The 23,033-nt window shown below is 41.7% G+C and overlaps 1 protein-coding gene across 1 annotated transcript in view; it reads left to right on the top strand.

Moving 5' to 3' along the window:
- Nucleotides 1-23,033, top strand: part of LOC111862200 — a 205,865-nt gene that overhangs the window by 24,162 nt on the left and 158,670 nt on the right. The window contains exons 3-4 of the mRNA XM_023847399.2: nt 16,789-16,994; nt 21,469-21,657. Coding sequence (XP_023703167.1) covers nt 16,789-16,994; nt 21,469-21,657 — 395 coding nt within the window. The remainder of the gene's footprint in view (nt 1-16,788; nt 16,995-21,468; nt 21,658-23,033) is intronic.

Raw genomic sequence — 23,033 nt, 5'->3', positions numbered from 1 at the left:
TTTCCTTGAAATAGCTCCTCAGTTATCCTCACGAGGCTGAGTGGACCCCGTTCCAGACCCACTTCTCAGAAAATCTGGTAGCGCCGGGAATCGAACCCGGCACCTTTGTACCTGTAGCCAGGAACTCTGACCACTAGACCACAGAGGCAGTCATGACTATCTGGTAGCAGCATTAATATACCGGTTTAACTCCAAATTAATTTGATCAAGAATTTTTGACATATTGTTTTTTTATATCAGATTTTCATAATAATCCGTTCATTCGGAGCCGAGTTGTGGACGGACAGACTGTTCATTTCCCTTTTCGTTTCTAATTTCCGTATACTGTTCTGCTGTATGGTATGGGGCGTTCCATCAGGTTGGCAGCTGTTCTGATGAGATACAGCTTTATCTTTGTCTACCCTCGCGTTCTTTATGTCCTCAGCATGTTGAATCCATCCTTCAATTGCGTACGGAATTATATTGGCTTGTTGGAGCGACACATTCCCAAGAATGTTATCGCTCTACCAGAAAGGATCTAATGCTTGCATTTGACCGAATTTAGCAATGGAAGAGGTCACCCATTTGTACGGAAATGACGTCACATATCCCATTAATTGCTCATCGGTTGTATACGTGTTATCTTTTACTCTGTCCCGTTTATGCATACGTGACAGACAGGAATAATCTACTGCTACATCACAGGTGCGGTCCCATTCTTTTAAACATAGTCGGTGTAGTTTGATTGCACTGTGGGTTGGCGGAATCCATTGACAGAGAGTACGGATTAACTCTCTGTTGTATGAAGTTCATCAAAATAAGCCTTAAAAGTTTATTTTCTGCTTCACAGGCTGCACTTCACCCCAACCGGTCAGTGATTTTTAAGGAAATACTTGTTGTTTATTCTGAGAATCAACCAAAACGCATGAATACATTAGCAAAGTGCGAAGTTTTTGAACGATAAAACCTGTAGTATATATAGCCCAATAACCACTAGGCTTTGAAGGTTTAAGGGTGATGTGTTGAATGGACGAGAGAAGCTCCGTAGTTGGAATGTGTCGCCTTCTTTACCCAGAGCTTTCAGCCGATATATCTAAGCACCCACCCAGAGCCCCCAACTTCTCATTCCGTACCTCACACATCCTCAGCCCAGCAGCCACGGCTAGATCTGACAGTGGAGATAAGTAATGTAGGTGTGCAGATCCTCCGGTCCGTAAAAGAGACGGCCTTGTTCACGTTGTGTTTTCTAAGGAATTGTTAAGTAGAATTAGAAGCCGGGATAGCTCAGTTGGTATAGTGTCGAGACAGTGGCCTGGAAGTCAGAGGAGTTGGAGGGTTCGATTCTCGGCAGGGACAAGAAATTTTTCGTTTCTTCATAACGTTCAAACCGATTCTCGGGTTCACTCAGCCACCTGTACAGTGGATACCTGCGGTAAACGGCAGGGTCACGAAGCTGACCACTCACCACCATCTTAGTGTCGAGGTTCAGAATGGTAGGCCTTCACTTTCCCATCTCTCTGCATGGCATGGTGCTTACTTAATTAAGCCCAGGGATAACATTGTCTTGCGTTTTTTTTTCATGTTGGTGCTACAGCCCCAATTTGGGTCTTGGCCTACCTCCGTGAAACTCTCCGTTTCACTTCGGTTTACTAGAGCTTAGATATTCGGTAGGACTCCTTGGGCGGGTGATCAGCTCGTAGCAAGGTCTCTACTTGTACACAAACACCAGACATCCATGCCCTGAGTGGGATTCGAACCCACGTTCCCGGCTTCCGTGCGAGCGAAAACAGTGCATGCCTTAGACCACTCGGCTACCGTGACCGGCTGAGCATCTTCTAGAGACCAGAAATTATATAGTAGGCCTGTGAGATGGACATCGAACTGCAGTAAGTAATAAGCTGGACCCATGGACTATAGGGAAATCGTCTTCCAGGACCTTTTCCTAAACTGGCCTGGTATTTTGTCTTATGAAGCTTGTTTCATTAGCTCTCATTCAAGGATTTGCCTTTCCATCTCTTTCTGCGACGACCTCCGTTAATTTTGCGAATGGGTTTATAATGCAGTGCTAATTTTCGCTGTTATTTCTCAGCATTCTTCGTATGTGGGTTTCTTTTACAGTTTTCCTGATAGTCAAGTATGCTTCGTCTGTATGTTTTATCAAGATCTATTAGCCGAAAGTGTGTTTACTGTCCTGTCAGTTCCACTCATGCCTTTGTTACGTTACGTAACCTGCTGTCAGCGGTAATCGAGCTAAGAACCTCTCGTTGGAACCACTGTCGCTTGGTCCCGTGCCAGGCCAGGCTGCAGCGCCTGGAACACAACGCAGAGGTTTGGAGTCGCTCAATACCGCCCTCGCCCAATATCCCCATCATCCTCATTCCATACTTCGGGATCCCAGACGTCCGATTTTGACGGTACAGTACCGATTTTTAGAGCCGTGTGCCGTGTCCGCCTGGATATATAGTTGGGCACACATGTGTACCGCTTTTCGAAACTTCTGGATTACATTCACAAATAGAAGCCATGGTTTTTCTGCTCTTGGCGCTCTGAGCAGCAGGAGAAACTTCGCCTTGGTATTTGATATTAACACCGTAAAGAATAGTGTAACCAAGACAATTTGTTGTCAACCGGTGGAGGTCGGAGGGCGAGACAATATGCTCTTCCTTCACCTGTTTCTGGTAACATCCGTTACACCAGCTATTAAAACGCCGACAAAGAAAACCCTCTGTGGTTTTAGTCCGCAAGTGAACTATACCAACCGAGCTACCGCCGCCTGTAGGCGAAGTTAGTACCAACTTCAGCGGATAGAGGGTGTCGCGTGGTTAGCGCAACGAATCCCCACGACCGTTAATTTCGGTTTTCTAGACCGGAGCCGCTATTTTTCCATTCAAGTAGCTCCTCAATTATGCTCACGAGGCTGAGTGGACCCCGTTCCAGACACACTACTTCTCAGAAAATCTGGTAGCGCCGGGAATCGAACATGGGACCTCAGGATCTGTAGCCAGGAACTCTTACCATTAGACCACAGAGGCCGACAGTGTTAGAAAAGAAAAACTTTATTTTGGGTAAAATAAACCGCTTGCTTCGTATCATTCATAAATCTTTTAATTGTACCTGTTATTTGGTTGGTCAATATTGTTAACGAATGCATGGGTGTTATGTGAATTCACATCTTGATAGCATCTTACAGCATGGCTAACTATGCACTTGGATGTGTAGCTGTTTGCGAATTCATTTCACACATTTTGATGGCATCATCAGTAATATGTCAGACGACAGTCTCTTCCAAAACAGTTCCTCCACTTAATGCGATCTAGAGCTTTCTCCTTCAAATGAGAATATCCTCTTCTGTCCCCAAGGTCATCCAGCATCTTCTTACGTCTTCTTCCTCGTCTTCTGGTCACTTTATCCGCCCCTCTATCTTTCCTTTAATAACTTCTTTTAGAAGGCAGTTACTGCGTAAGATATGACCAATCCAATTAGCCTTCCGTTTTCTTATTTCGTGTAGGATATTCCTCTGCTCACTGACTCTAATTAACACTTCTTCATTTCTCACATAATAGGTCCAACTGATCTTCTCCATCCTTCTCCAACACCACCACATTTCGAAGCTTTCCAGGCGTTTCTGATCTACTGCCCTAAGTGTCCAAGTTTCAGTCCCATACAGAGCCATGCTCCAAACGTAGCATTTCACTAGTTTCTTTCTCAAATTTAAGTCCAATTTGCTGGTAAAAAGATTCTTCTTCTTGCTAAATGCAGCTTTTGCCATGGCAAATGGGGGACTGCAATATGTTGTCATATGTTAGTGAATGGACACGGGATTTGGATTATTATTGGATTTATTGAAAGCTTATGGCTTGTAACTACAGATAATTATAACACTCTTGCTAGTCTGCACACTCTACAAATAACAGAAGTACACACTAAGTTCTCTCGGTCTGCTGTGTCTTCACTAGTCATTGCTTGACAGCTGTTTCTAACAATGAAGATCCCTCTGCTTCCGTTCTTAACGCGTAACCACCAATTGCAACTGCAGACTTCGACTCACGATTGTCTTTCCCTGTCTGGTCTGGTAATTTTCGGTTTCAGATACAGCCGTTCTGGGTCCTGGGTCTCGCGGGGTCCATGACCGTATTTTTCTGTCGCACTACTCTGACTGAGTCGTCAGACCAACTCCTCCGGTCCAGCAATTCTTTTCGGTTCAGTTAAGTTGCTGCTGACCCTCGCCAGCACATTCATTCTTGGTTCCGGGTCCCGCGGGGCTCGTGATCATATTTGTCTGTCTTACGACTCTCTGTCTGCTAATTTGCTGCTGGCCTTCGTTGCGTAGGAGTGGCTATTTCCTCAGGCTCTGACATTCCGGCTTTTAGGCGTCATGCCGCAATATGTTTGGAAATTCTTCATATTTTCTGTGATGTCCCGGTCGCATTGGAATGTTACGGTATGTATCGCGTTTCCTCGTGACTCTGATGAATTTCAGCGTTTTCTTGTGTTTTCGATCTTCAAAATATCCTGATTATCATGTGTCATTTTCAGTACCCGCAAATAATTTTGCATGTATATTCCTACCGCTGTTGTTAATTTAGATGTGGATAATATTTATCGTGTTACGTGTCAACACAAATCTTTTCAGCAGATGGGGTTGCTGTCTAAGACGGGATGTTTCGGCACATGTACGCTATCATCAGGTCGTGTTTATAGTAACAGTGTTATATAGTTAGATGTCTTTGTGCCTCTTGTTGCCAACAGAATTGGCAAGCGTACTTCCGCCAACCCCCACCCACCGGCTTCCCGTGGTACCGTATTCCTATGTACCTGACTGTTATTCTCCCCATGTGTATTATAAGTCGATTTATCCGAGGCCGCCTCTGATCGTACACACACAAGTTTGGTGTACTCCTTACAGGGAGGATTAAGGCATCCATATCTTTCCAGCACAGCGCAGAAAAGAAGGAAACCCCCGACTTGTGGTTTAAACCCATGATTCCAGTGTATTGGCAACGTAAGATCATGCGGTCACCGTCATGGCTTTTAAAATCGGTTCCCCTATAGGTCCGATTAACGTGGAAGTGAAGTGACTGAAAGCAGAAACGAAAAATATTAAATAAGCAGCAGTTAAGCATCATAAAGATACTTTAGTTCGGCTCTGCCTTTATAGACGCTGGCCGTTACGTTATACACGGCCATAGGTGCAAGGTCTCATGAATGTAGCATTTTAAATTTCTGTCGTAACTCCCCAGAGATTTTTTTTTTGAGACCGCCTCTGTGGTGTAGTGGTCAGAGTTCCTGGCTACAGATCCAGAGGTCCGGGTTCGATTCCCGACGCTACCAGATTTTATGAGAAGTAGTAGGTCTGGAACGGGGTCCACTCAGCCTCGTGAGGTCGTGACCTGTTATAAGGCACTCTCACGGAATTTCCTTTGGCGGACAGTAAAACCACGCAAAATCGAAGTATGGATTACCGCCCTCCAGGGGTTAGAGTGAAAACAAGATTAAATTGAAGACAGAATACAGCGAAAATATTTTTTTGATGATGGTAATGACTCCTTGGGTTCCTTGGCAACAAGGAATTCCCAATAGCCGAGTAACTTTCATCTGTTAGGGCTGCGCCATAGCTCAAGCGGTTAGTCTCTGGCTTCCCACCGCGGCGGCCCGGGTTCAATCCCGGGTCTGGTCAAGTGGGATTTGTGATGGACAAAGTGGCCCTGGGCCAGGTTTTCTCCTAGTACTTCTGTTTCATCTGCCAATCTTCATTCCACCAATTGCTCCACAATCACCCTCACCTATCATCTGGGGCTGGTACAATAGGCCAGAAGTGGCCGCAGTACAAGGGAATTAGTCCCACCCCACTAGCAATAAAAAAACTGTCATCTGTCTCTCGACTACTACATGTAGGAGTTGGTATAATTTTCGTTTAAACAAGTATAATTCTGAATTTCTTCGACATTTAACATACTTAACCCTAGAAAAGCCAGCTTTAATTCCTACAGTGGTAGGTCAAAGCACTGTAAAATTCATAGATAGATAAAAACTTCAAATATAAGGAAGAGATTACCTCCGATGTTTCCTCACTCTATTAAGATTAAGTGTCAAATGATGTCACATGCTGTCAGATACAGTAGTTTTTATAAAGGTCGAAATTTTCGACACTTTGCATTTTGAAGTGTTAAGGCATAAACACACACAGAAGCGCATGCATACACGTACATATTTACATAATACATACAAACGTACATATATGCATAATACATACTTTTTTTTTCCTTGGCACTACAGCCCCAGTGGGCCTAGGCCTACCTCCATGAACTCCGTTCACTTCGGTTTTTCTAGATCTTACACATACGGTAGGACTCCTTCGGCGAGTGATCAGCTCGTCGCAAGGCCTCTACCTGTAGACAAACACAGAAAAACTCACACAAAAATCTATGCCCTGAGTGAGATTCGAACCCACGATCCCGGCTTCCGAGCGAGCAAAAACAGTGCATGCCTTAGACCGCTCGGCTACCGTGACCGGCATAATAATACATACTCGTACACATACATACATACACAAATGCATATACATACGTACAAACATAATATATCATCATCATCATCATCATCATCATCATCATCATCAGTAATCTGTCAGACGACAGGTCCACAGTCTCTTCCAAAACAATTCCTCCACTTAATGCGATCTAGAGCTTTCTCCTTCAAATGACAGTATCCTCTTCTGTCCCCAAGGTCATCCAGCATCTTCTTACGTCTTCTTCCTCGTCTTCTTGTCACTTCTATCCGCCCCTCTATCTTTCCTTCAATAACTTCTTTTAGAAGGCAGTTTCTGCGTAAAACATGACCAATCCAATTAGCCTTCCGTTTTCTTATTTCATGTAGGATATTCCTCTGCTCACTGACTCTAATTAACACTTCTTCATTTCTCACATAATCGGTCCAACTGATCTTCTCCATCCTTCTCCAACACCACATTTCGAAACTTTCCAGATGTTTCTGATCTACTGCCCTAAGTGTCCATGTTTCAGCCCCATACAGAGCTATGCTCCAAATGTAGCATTTCACTAGTTTCTTCCTCAAATTTAAGTCCAATTTGCTGGTAAAAAGATTCTTCTTCTTGCTAAATGCAGCTTTTGCCATGGCAATCCTGGATTTAATTTCACAAGTACACCTTCCATCATCTGTTAACAAGCTACCCAAATATTTAAAACATTTCACATTCTCCACTTGTTTTTGGTCTATCTTTATTGTGACTGGGGTTGGTTGTCTCGAAATTTTCATTACTTTTGTTTTCTCCACATTCATTTCCATGCCATAGCACCTTCCAATTTCAATTAGTCTATCAATCATGCCCTGTAGCACAGTTTCTTCCTTAGCCATTAACACAAGGTCATCTGCATATTTCACAGTTTGAATAATTTGCCCTCCTACTTTGAAGTCACCGAGCCCATCCAGAGCTTCCTTGGTAAGGCATTCGCTGTACAAGTTGAACAGAATTGGTGATAAACAGCATCCTTGTCGAACTCCTCTTCCAATCTGCACACTTCCTGTCTCCCCCCTGTCCAGTCGTACTCTAACTTTCTGATCCATGTACAATTTGCTAATCAATCTTCTTTCATGCCAATCGATACCTGTTTCTTTCAGGATCTGCATTAATTTGGTCCAGTTTACCCGGTCAAATGCCTTCTGCCAGTCTATGAAGCAAACACACAGTTCTTCATCTATCTCCAAAGTTCGTTCCGCTATAATTCTCATCATCCCAATTGCATCCCTGGTTCCTTTTCCTCTTCTAAATCCAAACTGATCTTCTCCAAGTACATCCTCTATTTTCCTTTCAATTCTTCTTTTAAGTATCTTTGCTATTATCTTTGCTGTATGTGCAATAAGACTTATTGTGCGATGGTCGCTGCATTTTGTAGCTTTTGTCTTTTTCTTTAAGGCAATCATTGTAACTTCTGTAAAGTCCTTGGGCCACTCTCCACTTTCATATATGGTGTTCATTAGTTTTGTCAGTGTTTTCAAACCACCTTCTCCCAGTAACTTGAGCACATCTCCAGGTACATCATCATCTCCTGTAGCCTTTCCCTTCCTCATTTCCTTGATAGCTTTTTCCACCTCACTTTGTAAAATATATGGTCCTTTCTCGTCTGTATCTACTTCTTCTTCCGGTTCAACTTCTAAGGTTTCTGGCCGATTAGGTCGATCATATAGTTCTGAAATATAATTTTCCCAAATTTTCAGCACTTGCCTCTGATCTACTATTCTATTCCCCTGGGAGTCTTCGATGCCAACATTTTGAATCCCATGATTCTCTTTCCATCCTAGTTCTTTTGTCTTCATGTACATCAAATCATAACGGCCTGTTCTTTGAAATTCCATAATCTCATTACATATCTTCTCAAGATATTCCTTTTTGGCCCTGTCCGTGGCTCTTTTCAATTCATTCCTCAGTCTCCTGTATTTCCTCCTGCCTTCTTCATTGTTGACATTCTTCCATTTCCTTCGCTCCTCCATTTTACTCATCATCTCCTGTGTAACCCATGGTTTTCTTGCTATCTTCTCAACTTTACCAACCAAATCACTGATAGTATCTAACATGCATTCTTTTATATTGTTCCACTGCGCTTCAGCATTTCCGCTTTCACCTTCAATTGCACCGAGTTTCTTTCCTAGGGTCTATTGCACGCTTTGTCTTTGAGCATATAACTTCTCCAAATCCCATCTGGGTCTGCGCTTTCGAAATCCTATAATTTTCTTCAACCTGGTTCGGAACTTGGCAACCAGCAAGTTGTGGTCAGAGTCAATGTCTGCCCCAGGAAGCGTCTTCACATCCTTCACACTGTTTCTGAATCGATGTTTCACAAGGATGTAGTCCAGCTGATGCCTCTTCCAATCCCCAGGTGCCTTCCATGTGTAAATTCTTCTCTTTGGCTTCTTGAACCAAGTGTTGGTAACAATCAGTCCATTTCGTTCACAAAAGTCAATAAGCATTTGCCCCCTGTGATTCCGTCTTCCTAGTCCATGTGATCCAACAATATTCTGATATGATTCATCTCCAACAGTGCTATTCCAGTCTCCCAATATGATGCTGTTTGTGTCACCTCTTCCATCTTCCTGAAGAATTTCTTCAATTGTATCATACACTTTTTCCACTTCATCATCTTCATACTCTGATATATATACATACAAACGTACATAAGTAAAATACACACGGACATACATACATGTACACTTATACACACGTACGTAACGTACGTTGTGCATTGATTGGAATCCCGAATTTCACAGTTTTATCAAATTGTGGTTCTTTTGTGAGATTCTGTTGTTTTGTGCTGAGAAAGAGAACAACAGGGGCGCCTCATCTTCAGTGTGTTTGCATGTTTCCACAGATAAGATAGGCCGTTGTCAAATAAACCCAGGGGAGGCCATAATGCTTGACTGCCAGTGAGGACCAGTCTCAGACGTTTGTTGGCCTGCGTTCTGTAGTCGCTTAGTTCGTTTCTGCTGTTATACTGTTCTTTGCATGCTCGTAAGCCAAACAGAAACATTCTAAAGGGGCCCATGCCTATACGAGTCTGGCTCGCGAGTCCGGCTCGGCGAGATTGACTCGGGAGCAGGGCTCGGATTAATTTCACCACAAACGCATGAGCTGACTCCCAACTTTGCGACCCACGTACGGACGAGTTTGGCTCATTGGAACCCGAGCCGAGTCGGACTCGCGAGCCAGACTCATACGTGTAGGATCCCCTTAAAACTTTAAACGCTGTACATTTTGTTGCAAGTTTGATAGTTACATATGCCAGTTTATTTAAGCCTTTTTTATGTGTGTCTGTGTGTGTGTGGTCCTTCAACACTTCAGCTTTTCATAAATATATACTGGATACTGATATCTAGCTAATTTTAAATGTTCATGAACCCCAGAAAGTTACTGGACATTCTGTTTACCCTTTAAAGCCTAGTGGTTACCATATGTACCACCCATTTTTACATTAAAAGACAACATTTTTCCCTTACACATATTGTATATATTATTTTAGGAGCCGGGATAGCGCAGTCGGTATAGCGACTGGCTAAGGGCTCAACGACCGAGCGGTCGGAGTTCGAGTCCTGGTAGGGTCAAGAATTTTCACCCATAGGCTAGCATGCTGGAATCATGCGCACGTGGTCATAACATTTAATTCGAATCCGGTCAAGTTTCTGTTGCTTGCAGTTGTAAATACATTATTATTATTATTATTATTATTATTAGTGATAGCATCCTGTTGGGAAGAATGTACGTGTATTACGTATTTAAAGCGAGATGCGTTAGATTTTATCGAACATAACCTAAACAGTTTGTTCCGTCGCCAAGTTTGTAACTGTCGATGAATGAACAGTATTGCATGCCTTATTCGTATGCAAGTTTATGGTCTGACGCCATACTAAATAGGCGTAGCTGCAGTGATTAATCATCGCCATAAAACTGTGATCTAAATATGGATTTCACGCAGATGCACGTTTTACATTCTGTCAAAAAGGAACGAAACAGCAGATAACCAAACAGACTGGTGTAGTGGCAACGGTCAAGTCTTGTATTCTGGCGGTATTAGGTTCGAAACTCGGCCTTTACAACTGACTAATGTTTTTAGTAGTTTTTCTTCAGTTCCTCCAGTAGGATGCTGTGGTAGTATCTCAGGCCACGGAAGACCCCTTCCAGATCCTTTACAGTTCATCATTCATCCGTCATCCTACCATTTAACGTTGCATATAAAATAAACCACAAAAAGATGTATTACCATACATGATGTAGGGACCATATTTTAAGTGGTGCTGTTCGCTTTCCCACTTCAGAAGTTCGTGCGTCCATAATTTGTTATTTGCGATGAAATTAAAAAGTACGAGGTTGTGGTGGTCCCTAAAGGCATAGGATAGATCTGAAGAATATCGGTGAACTGGCTTAGAGGTTTAAATGAAACACACATAACAATACTCCCATAAGCCTACTTTATTTTACTTAAAAGTAACAGACTAAAGAGTATTAACTTGTCTTTCACAAGCCCCGAAAGAAGATAGCAGAACGAACTCCCGAAATATGTGTATCATGTAACCTCAGAGAACGTTAGAACTAATATTAGTGTTTGAATTAATTAACCATCGTCGCAGACTTTAAAAAAATCATTAAGAGATCTGAAACGTTTCACGGTGATAAATAATCATCGAAATATAAGGAAGAAGTAGTTCATGACTGTGCATTGTGTTCTACTGTACAGGGCTACTATAAATGATTCATTCGTTTTTAAAACGCTATATTTTCCAAAGTATTACACGTACAAATATGATTGATATATAAAAAGAACCGTAAACTCACCAAGTTTGTATTGGAACATCAATGCTCGTCGCTACTTAAACGAACTTCGGCATCGCTGGATTGGGCGTGTTGGTGAGGATGACGTAGCTCTGTTCACTTGGCCCCCCAGATCACCTGATCTAACGCTTTGTGACTTCTTCCTTTGGGGGTACATTAAGGATCGTGTTTACATACCCCCACTGCCAGGAACACTAGTAGAGCTGAGGGAACGCATCGATACTGCAGTGATGACCACTGACAGGATGATGCTACAAAATGTGTGGAACGAGCTCGACTACCGCCTAGACGTGTGTCGCGTGACCCAAGGGGTACACATAGAACATTTGTAGAGTTTGAAGAAAACTTGGTGAGTTTACGGTTCTTTTTATATATCAATCATATTTGTACGTGTAATGCTTTGGAAAATATAGCGTTTTAAAAACGAATGAATGATTTCTAGTAGCCTTATATATCAGTGTTTCCCAGACGGTGTAGAGAACTGTATTACAACCTAAAAAATATACTTTAATTACTCTAAACTTCACTGAAAATTAGTTAATTCCGGGGCTTCTTTAAATTAGGAATGCCACTTTTAAAGGAGGGTTCCTTTTATTTTATTTTTTTCTGCATACTTGTATAAATGCATGCAACTATTATAGCTGTGGGCTAAGTGAAATTACTCAGAAGGAGAGTAAGTATAGGCCTGATGTTTTTACGCTGTGTTGAAAGCAACCCTGGAATCAATTGTGCAGGAAAATATTTACTTCTGTTTGTAACCCTGTTCTAGGTGTGCGATGTATCGGAAATGATTGTTGGCAGGAAGTGACAGTGACGATGAATTACGAAATGGCTCTATGATTCATTTCGTGGATATCCAGTCATGCATGAGTAGTCTGTTAGGTTTTAATTTTACCGTGTTTAGTGAGAGCCTGATAGTTAATTATTAAGTTATTTCGCAACGGTGTGTCAGTGGCTGAGAATATACACCGCTGAATGATGCGGTAGAATGATTATGAATAGCGGCTATGGAGGGGTATAGGAACCAGTTTTCGATATGAAGATAGTTGTAACAGTATGCAGGAGGGAGTGAGGAAAACCATGGAAATGCTCGTGATATTTCCCAGCAAAATGGGAGTCAGTCGTGGTAGCGCCGTTACTGATAGCAGACTGGGCTGGAAACATTTGCAAATTTTGTACAAAGCATTTTGAGCCCATTAACGTAGACAGAATACTTACGTAAGAACTGTAAGAAACATATTTATGCTGATGATGATAACAGTATCAACCACAGCAGCGGCAACTGTGTATAAGATGTTTATAATTGGAGAAGTTCCGACTTGAATAGGATTTGGTTATATACCCAAGATCCTAGATATAGGAGCCCAGTATGCTAACTCATGAACTTAATTTTATTTAAGAATGATAATTAATTTTATTTACGAATTATAAACGTATCTTACATGAATGCATAAAAGTACAGTACTACGTTTTTAGGACTCGAAGTCTGTGAAATAGGAAATATGACTTCTGTCGAGAACTCCTTGTTACAGAAAGAGGATCAGACTATGTTAACAGCAGTATCCTGTTACGTATTTGATATTTCAAGTTAACTGTAGCGATTCTCGGGAAGTATTTATGGGTTGATTCATTTCCGATTTTGCATTAACGGGATAATTTTTAAACTTTATATGGGTGATCCCAAGAGCTTCTAAAACCCGAAATTTCCTCCGTACATGGCGTCGTGAAAGGGATGCTTATTCTAAAGATTTTATGGCTTCAGAGGTATCTTATAGAAATTGGATACGCAGATGAATTCTTTTTTCGTCCAAAAAGACCAGGAAACGCCGTTCCCTGAAGACTGCAGCAGTAGATTGGCAGAAGAATGTGTAAGCGGACACAACAGTGACAGCAACAAGACATATGATTACATTTCCAAGTAACTAGTAGTCACTCACACCATGTCCTGTTTTCAATCCTCATTGCTCCTTGAAAGCGTTGCTTTGTTGTGCATGCACATAGTATTCATCCTCCAACTTTCCGAAGAATTTTCAGCGGGCATTGCAGCAGTATCCTCTCTCTCTCTCTCTCTGTCTGTCTGTTCTTGGGGTGGGGTGAGATCGAGTCCGTTGATACGTTGGTTGTGGATGGGCCTTTCGTGCCAGCTCCGGATGAGAGAATGGAACATTGGTGGAATGACAATTGGCAGGGGATACCCGAAGTACTCGGAGATAAATTTCTCTTAGTGCCACTTACCCATCACATATTCAAAGTGGACTGCTCTGGAAATATTAATTTGTAGTGTATAATTCATGCTGGGGGTACGCGGTAGCGTAGTTGGTTGAGGCACTGTGTTACAAGCCGGAAGGTCGCGGATTCGAGTCCTGATGAAGTAGATTTTTTTTTCAGTTTACCTAATCCTTCCAGCCATACTATGACCCTGGGGTCGATTCAATCTCTAGCAGAAATGAGTACCAGGAATCTTCCTGGGGGGTGAAGGCGGCCGGAGCGTAAGGCCGATAACCTTACCGCCATCTGTGAGCCGATTGTCTAGATAATGTGGGCGTCTCAACGTCTCACAACCCTATGGACCTCCACGGCCTGGTACAGAAATAGCTTTACCTATAATTCTTGCTGCCTTCTGTGTGTATGGGCGGAAGCGGTGGAAGGAAATGAGTTGTAACTTCTCCTAGCTTCTTGCAATGGTCGGGTGTTGTAATCATTTATTACCTGTTGCGTGTGACGAAAAGTACCTAGACCTTCCTGGCTGCTTATCGTGTGCCCTGTTTATTTTTCTCTCGTCCTTCAGACACACGTTACAACAACATGATAATCCAGTCACAATCCTCCAGTGGTTCACAGTATTGAGATGAAAGGTAAAAACATGAGCTTTATCGTTTTATGACTAGGTTAGGGAATTTCAGTCAAGCATCTGATGACGTATTTTGCAACATATGGTGATGACTTCATTGCCCCTCTTCTTCCCCCTGGCAGGATGTACGTTGTGTTGACATCACGTAGATAGGAGAGCTGCAACCAGATTGACGTCACAGAGGCTGTAAAGTGATTCTTCACATTTTTAATTCCATTTGCCACCCATAATTTTTAGCTTACTTTCCCAATTTTGAAAAAATTAAAGTAGGCTTGTGTGTCTGTATGTCCCCCCCCTATTAAGTTACGAATGTCTGAAATGAAATTTGATATACGTAGGGAAGTCAAAAATTATCCGCACTCTTGTTTTTCCAATCCATATATAGAAAAGTAGGGGTTGAACAAGTACTTCATTTTACATTTTTCTCCCTTTGCGATGCACTTGGTCCAGCGGTTCAAAAGCTTGCGTATTCCCTCCACGAAGAAGGTTTTCGGTTGGTCACGTAACCATTTATGCACCGCTTCCCCCACTTCTTTCTCTGTAGAAAATAAAAAACTTCATAAAACATCTTTGAACGGTCCAAAGAGATGACAGTCGGAAAGGGCGAGATCTGGGCTGTAGGCAGGGTGTTCCAGCACCTCGAAACACAAATGGTTAATGGTTTCAACGATCTGGCCGTCCTTGTGTGAGTGTTCATTGTCATGCAACAACAACACTTCCTTCGACAATAGGCCTCGGCGTTTGGTGCGAATTGCTGGCTTCAGATTGTTGGCCAGCAAATCACTGTATCTTGCACTGTTGATCGTACACCCTTTTTCCAGGTAGTCTTCCAGTATAGGCCTTTTTGAGTCCCAAAAAACGGTTAGCATCACCTTTCCCACGAAAGATTGAGTCTTGAATTTCATCTTCGTTTGCGATCCCGGGTGTTTCCACGCCATACTCTGGCTTTTGGATTCTGGCTCATAGTGATGAACCCACATATGAATTTCAGCCCCTGACACACCTTCCAGTCAGAGAAATCAGATCACTGTTCTTTGTCAATCATTGGTGCACACTGCTAGCAGAGCGGCCATGTCACAGCATCAAGGAAAATGATGCGATCAAGGTAAAACTTCGATCACGTGACCACAGTAGTGCCAACTCTAACAATGCATGCGTAGGAGGCAGTGTGACAAACCTAAAAATGTGTTATGGAGAAAGTTCGGATAATATCTGACTTATCCTCGTATATGAGGCCATCTCAGCGGCGTACATAAAAAATCCCTCCCATCAGTAATACCAATACCATAGCTGAAGTAATACCCTTAATATTACTCGAATGTCTGAACCGATCGCCATGGGACATGGTTTATGTACCATGCCACCTGAGACCGTCTGAACGGCGCACTTGAGAAATCCCTCTCATTACTACAAAACTGCAACCTCTCAGATTGTCGAGGTAATAACTTTAATATTACCTGAATGCCCGAATCAATCTTCATGAAACTTGGTTTGTGTGTCATCCCTTTGAGGTCAACTCAACGGCGTACCTCATAAATCAGTTCCATCAGTAATAAGAACGCTCCTGCCTCCGTAATTGTGTTGTTTTATTGGCTTCAGTACGCATACATACTAAAGGTTTTTTTTCCTACGTGTCGAATCATATACTAAAATTAGAGTGAGGGAAGTAGGTGATTAGTTATTCCCAGAACCTCTTGTTTTCTTCGACGAACTACCGCCGTCCTCCCCTTCTGACCCACATGCCGGCTCAGTAGAACAGTGGACTCAGAGGCTCGTGAAGCGGCAGTAACTTAGGCAACCAGTCACGACAGCACTTTCCCCGGTTAAAAAATTTGTCTGTATTGGCAGTGGAACTTCACAAATTTCTCCGCACAAGTAAGGAGCAGTGTGGTATCTTCAATATTGTTCCCAAAATTTAATCCAAAATCAGGTGCTGATTGTTCTAGACGAACATAAGGTGTACAGCCGCATCACGCCCGACTCCGATGAATTGAAGACGCCAAGTGCTGATTAATTTGGATAGGTGAGCGGAAGGTAGCCAGATCACGTCCAGCTCCGAGAAGGTGCAGAAAACAAGCTCTTTTCCCACCGAGTTCATCCCACTGCCAGAATAGATCAGTTTGGCCCCGTCTTTAATAATTTTGTCGCTGTGTTTTATTCTAACGTTTTCGTGTAGGTTCATTGAAGCCCTCAACATCACCGTTTTGTCCATGTTCATTTTCATTCCGTATTCTAATGTAACTGGTCACGCACATGCCAGAAGCCCGTGTACGGACCTCGGGGCCTTCTCTAACATTGAATGCCTAGCGGTAAACCTGGCTGTAGCCGGTCGGCTTTTAGGACGCATATTCGTTCATGTTCACTAGACTAGAGCTAACTCAGTGTGTTATGAAATTAGTTTTTAGATATACATATGGAAGCGGTTGAAGGAAAATAGGTGACATATATTCTTCCCAGAGCCTCTTGTTATTTTTTTTGTGTCCATTGATAGCTACAGCCTGCATTGTATTGTTCATAATTGGTTTTAACCAAAAGGCTTCTCTATTTGTATTGCAAAGTAACTTGAGTAGAGGCATATGTTCTTGTTCGTGCGCATTGATGCGTATGTCCCCTGTTGCAGCCTATCAGCCATTGAAGCTGATGCAAGTGGTGACTGGAAAGGTGAATGAGGTATGTTTACGATACCGAGACAATGGGAAGCTGGCTACACTTCCTCCACCATCTCAGGGACCACCCATCTCATCCTGTGCTATCAAGAATACAAGACGTTGTATGGAGGACCGCCATGTTATCGTAGAAGACTTCCACACTGTATTTGGCATTCAGGTACTTGGCAATTGTCTCTTAATACAAGTAGAACGAGAATTATGACAGAATTCCGGACATGTAGTGTGGTTGCTTTGCAAGATCAGAGAGAATGGTGAATGAGATGTGTTTATGATACTGTGACAATTGTAAGCTGGCCACACTTCGTCCACCATCTCCGGGATCACGAGTCTAATCTTGTTCTGTCAAGAATACAAGATGGTGTATGGAAGATTGCCATGTTACCATACAAGACTTCAACTCTGTAGTTCAGGTACTTCAGAATGTTCCCTTAATAAATATAGAGTTAGAACAAGAATTATGTTAGAACACCACTCTGGTGGTGTGGTTTGCTGTATAAGATTAGTAATCGGAGAGTCCGAGGCGTACTCCTACTGTGCATAACAAACTTTCGTTACACTGAAAACAGACTAAGCTATGCATATATTGTCAACCCTACAAACCTTTAACTTCTGTAAAAAGCATCTCTCAATGTCAAATATCATTTCATTTTCTTGTTGAATTTCTTTATTCTTCATTAATGCTGTTGATTTCAAATTAACTTGTTTGTTATGTGTTTGTTGTAACAAACAAGTTAATCTTGTATGCGTATGTATATGTATGTACTGTTCGTTTATGTACCTTTACTGTAATTTATATATTTATGTATCATTGCAGGCCACTGTATGTTGTACTCTTTAAATTAATAGGAAATTCATTTTAATTTAACAAACTTGTACATAATAAATTATTTCAAGGAATTAGTTTCTTTTTTTTTAAACAAGGAGTTGGTATACATAGTTATAACTGCATGGATCCATGTATATATATATATATATATTAGGAAAATGATATGGGGGCAAATTAAAATGGAGGGAATTTAATTCTATGTACTCTTGTCTGATCTGGAATTTTTTTCTTTTAAAAATAAGTACAGTATTTTGTTTATTAACCCTTGAAGTGTCTGCTGTAGGTGACATTCCATAGTACTGTGTCTGATAGAACCCATGTGACTTTAAAATCAGCCAGTGAGAAAACTCGTACACCAGTGCTACTCTTCTGGTGCCTCGAAATAAAGTTTTCTTGGCATAAAACTACTGGAGTATCTTGTAGAAATTCAAGGGTTCATATTTGTTTACATCATTAACATAAACAATTTTTGTTTCCATAATATTGGAATGTAATTTAGTACAACTCATTGTGAGCACCACTGACAACTGTGCATCTGACAGAGCAGTTTCCTAGTTCAGTATTAATCCAGGAAAACATAATAGGCAACACAGTAACACTTATCTCTGTATTCTTCATTGTAAGTCCACTATGTTGGTCAGGTTTTGCTGCAGACACAACCATAGCTGAAGATATCCATTGGAGATAAATCAGGACTTCCTGCTGATCATGGAATTGTTTGTCACCCTCTGATTCTGTGACCAGGCAACTGGGCACCAAAAGCTCTGCATACAGTGTTATCAGAATGTGGGGGTGCACCACCCTGTTGGAAAATACAGCTATTGATTTCTGCTGTTGTGTAAACACAAAGTTCACCCTCATATCCAGGTAAACTGTAGAGGTTGCCATATTCTCTGAGGAACAGGTTGTAAACATGGTCTGACATACTTGTATGCACTTTTGGGCTATCTCAGACATACGTAAGGTGTGTGGTTTTTCATGAACCTAAGTTCTACAGTCTTATGTGAAAGGTGGCCTCAACATGAAAAGAATTTGTACCTTACATTTGCATAAGTCTTTTCCAACATAAACCTTACAGATTGGACCAATTTAGGCATGTCATGAGATTGAATATTGTATTGAAGTTGCAATTTATATGCACAAATTTTTAATCTTTTTTGAGCAAAGCATTATGAGCTGTGATGTCTGAAATACTTAACTGACTGCCGACCCATCAGACGGATTGTCTTGGGCTGCAGTGAATTAATTGTGTGATGTATTCGTTATCATCATGACCTGCTGGGTCCTCTCACAACACTTACTTGTATCTCTGGAACTCCTGATGCTACTGACATATAATATTGTTTTTGTTTTCTTCTGAAAGTTTCTTTTATCACTCAAAACTATGGCTTTGTCTACCACATAACATATTGTGCGTTCTCCCATGGTGATGCCATAACTGATTGCTTTCTCCTGTACCTATATATAGCAAAGCTGTATCAGACGTAGCTGTAGTTGGTGCAGTATTGTGAAAAGAGATGCCTTTTACATCTGTCGCATAACTAGTTAGTTAGTTAGTTAGTTAGTTAGTTAGTTAGTTAGAGAGGGTGGGTTTCCCCATGCACTGCGACCAGTTTGATATATTCTACCAGTCTCTATACCCTACCGATACTGGTGCTTACCATCAGCCCCGACCAAGCCAGCGAGTTCGGCCTCTACTGGCTTGGCGGTATCTATAATGCTTCCCCCATCTATCAGAGGCGTTAGAGACTGCTGTTGGGCAGGAAATGTCCTTGAATTTGGCTCAGTGACCTCCTTAGGAGATATGAGGTTCTTTTACGTGCCGTAAAGCTACGACACGGGACCCACGGCTTCAAGTCCCTCCCGGAGGACTTGTTCCCTGAATTTTTCCGCCCTTAAAAATTCCACGACCTCCGCCAGGTTTGAACCTGCATACTACGAGTCATGAGGTAGGAACGTTACCTCTAGACTACGGAGGCCGCTTGTCGCATAACTAAATATTAATAAATAAAATTGCAGCATATTTTATCAGATCATCTGTATTAAGGAGACTATGAAAATGTGTATACTGGAATATTTTTCTGATCCACTACTAAGTCATATTTTGGATTGGCTGTGGCAGCACTTTGATAACTGCTTATGAGACGCAAGATGTAGCGAATTTAGTATGGTGATTGTATGGTACAATAGGCAGTGGCAATAGGAAGTGGCCGCAGTACAAGGGACTTATTCCCACCCCACTAGCAATGGTGATTGTAACAAGCACAAAATCGTCAGTAATTTGGTACCAATATTATATACGTCGTCTGTTCAAACTTGAACTATTTGTTCATAATTTTTGCGGACATGCCTGCACCTGAGTGAGTCTTATCGCCTTCAAAATACTCCCTTCTTGCATTGATGCATCGCTCCCAACGCCATTGCCACCTCTGGAAACAGTCCTGGTACGCCTTTTTTGGGATCATGCATAGCTCCATCTGCAAATTTTCCGTGATCTCTTGAATTGTCTGAAATTGTCATTTCAGTTAGGGAATAAGAAAAAGTCTGCTAGAGCCAGGTCAGGTGAGCAGGGTGGCTGAGGAAGCACAGTTGTCTTCGTATTGGCCAAAAAGTCAGAAATCAGTAACGATGCACGAGCTGGCACATTGTCATGAAGGGGGGGGACCAGGAGTTGTTTCTCCACAACTGAGGTCTGTTTCTCCTGACATTTTCTCTTAGATGTTTCAGCACTTCGAGATAATACCAGCAATTCACTATTTGCCTCTGATGTAAGAACTCATGATGCATAACACCCTTGATGCAAAAAGAAAACCATCAACATGACTTTCACATTCAACCTGACCCACTGTTCATTTCCACATCATATCCATATACCCATGTTTCATTGCTGGTTATAATTCTTTCCAGAAAGTTTTCATCCTCACTAGTGCAATCCAAAAGTTCCTGACAGATGGCAGTGCGACTGTCTCTCTGACCCTGTGTCAGAAGTCATGGGACAAACTTTGAAACCACCTGATGAATTTATAATTTTGTTGTAAGAATGTCATGACATTATCCTATCGATATGTTGCACTCTTCTGCTATTTTCCGCACCGTTAAACGATGATTAGAACACACTTTCATGAACTTGCATAACATGAGTGTCGTCAGATTACGTTGAGGGCCATCCGAAATGCGGCTTATGTGTCAACTACTGACTGCCCTTAAATTGCTTAAACCATTCATAACAGCATGTACGGCTCATACATTGATCACCATAAGCGTTTTTCATCATTTCGTGAGTCTCCATGAATTTTCTCCCTAGTTTGAACTCAAATCTAATGTTAATGGGCTGCTCATGAATATCAGCCATTTTGAATATCGCAAGACACGCTCTACACGCACATGAACAAATAGCTCTAGGGCGATGATGAATCACAGCAGGATGATGCGGCAAAAAGGACAATTAGTTAGGAAGTACACCACTAGGCAGCACAACTTACCTGACATTTCTAAGATGTCGAGTTGACGTGCTACTTCAGAAAGTTCCGAAACTTTTTGAACAGACCATGTAAATTGCAGGGCAGAATTTTGCACAGTCATGTGAGAGATAGTATATCATTACGTCTCATTAGTGGTCATTGTTTCCCAAATCTATATCTGTGCTACCACTTAGTATCAGAGCCCACTGTCATGCTTTCCCCCACTACCTTTCTTCCCACTTGCACAGGTCATAAACCATCATGGAGTAGCACAAGAAGTATTTTAATGTTAGAGGAGGGACTTTGGACATGTAATAGTTGTGGACTATTGTTGACTTTTGCAGGATTGTAGCCCGAGTAGCTACTATGCAGTGTTTGATGGTCATGCTGGGACAGATGCCGCAGTGTATAGTGTGAGCCACCTCCACCAGTTCCTTGCTGAAAGTTCTTTCTATCCAACTGATCCAGAACGAGCACTCAAGGATGCTTTCTCCAGGACTGATTCACTCTTTCTTGAGAAGTGCAACAGAGAGGTAACAGATTTTGAGAATGCCGTTTAGTTGTGGTACATACAACTGATTTATAAATAAGCATCTAATTCTGTATTTGTTAATAGTAACTGATGGTTCAGAACACAGTAAACCATTGGACATGGTCCTGAGCGAGTTACTTCCACTCATCTTCATACTCAGTTTCTGTAGGATCCTTCTTTATGTATTCATCCATTTTTTCAGACTGGACAGAGGGTCCATCACATGGTAAAAGAAGAGATCCTTGCTTCTAATTCTCAGCTTGGTACTGAATATGATGGCCGCTGTTTTCCATGGTTTTCCCAGATTAATCCAGTGAAATGCCACGATAGGCCACAATCACTTCCTTTAAAACCCTTACATACTGACTGTTTACAATCCTCTCTTCTCATTTGATGCTATATAGCCTATGCAGAGGGGGCACACGGTAGCATAGTTGGTTGAGGCACTATGCTACAAGCCAAAAGGTCGCAGGATCGAATCCTGAGGGGGTGGATTTTTTCAATTTACCTAATCCTTCCAGCTCCACTATGGCCCTGGGTTCGACTCATCCTCTAACAGAATGAGTACCAGGCATATTCTTGGGGGAAGAGGGCGGCTGGCGCGTAAGGCTGACAACCATACCGCCATCTATGAGCTGATTGTCTAGAAAATGTGTGAACCTCAACATCTCACAATTCTATGGGCCTCCATGGTTGTTACAGGGATACCTTTACTTTTTATAACCTATGCAGTTGAAACACTGTCATTAAATAATCTAAACATGTATGAACTAGTCAATCAGCTACCTTTTTTATTTTTAAATTCTTTTATTTTATAAGTTTCAAGGTAAAAACCAAGATAGGCCTAGTAAGATATCCCTAAACTCTCTTGGCTTGTTTGTTTGCTCAAGGTTATTATTTAACGTAGTAAGTATTTTTGTGTGCTGTAACATTCACACAAAGCTGGCATAGCACAGTGAGTAAAATGCCTGGCTGCGGACTGGATGATCAGGATCTGGTTCAAACTGACCATGTCCTTCCATATATTTCTGAGATTTATGTATATGCAGAGCTTTGCATTCACTCTTGTAAACCATGGTTATGTGGTGTTTAAACACAGACATGAAACAAACTGAGGAGTTTTACTGAAACTTCTTGACACATTCGAGTTTTGCTTAAAATCAGACAAAAATTACATGCTATGTATTGAATTGAATTGAATTGAATTTATTTACATTCTATAAATCCTAAGCAGGTTAGTACCTTTGGATACAGAACAAGTCAAAAGGTTACATACATAAGTACAGGCAATTTTAGCTTAAAAATTAATATAACTTAATTTTACATCATTCTCTATTTACATTGAAGTATTCATCTAAAGAGTAGAAGGAATGAGCA

This window comes from Cryptotermes secundus, unplaced genomic scaffold (genome assembly GCF_002891405.2).
Source record: "Cryptotermes secundus unplaced genomic scaffold, Csec_1.0 scaffold1288, whole genome shotgun sequence".
NCBI lineage: Eukaryota > Metazoa > Arthropoda > Insecta > Blattodea > Kalotermitidae > Cryptotermes > Cryptotermes secundus.
This window is presented reverse-complemented; position numbering and strand designations above follow the sequence as displayed.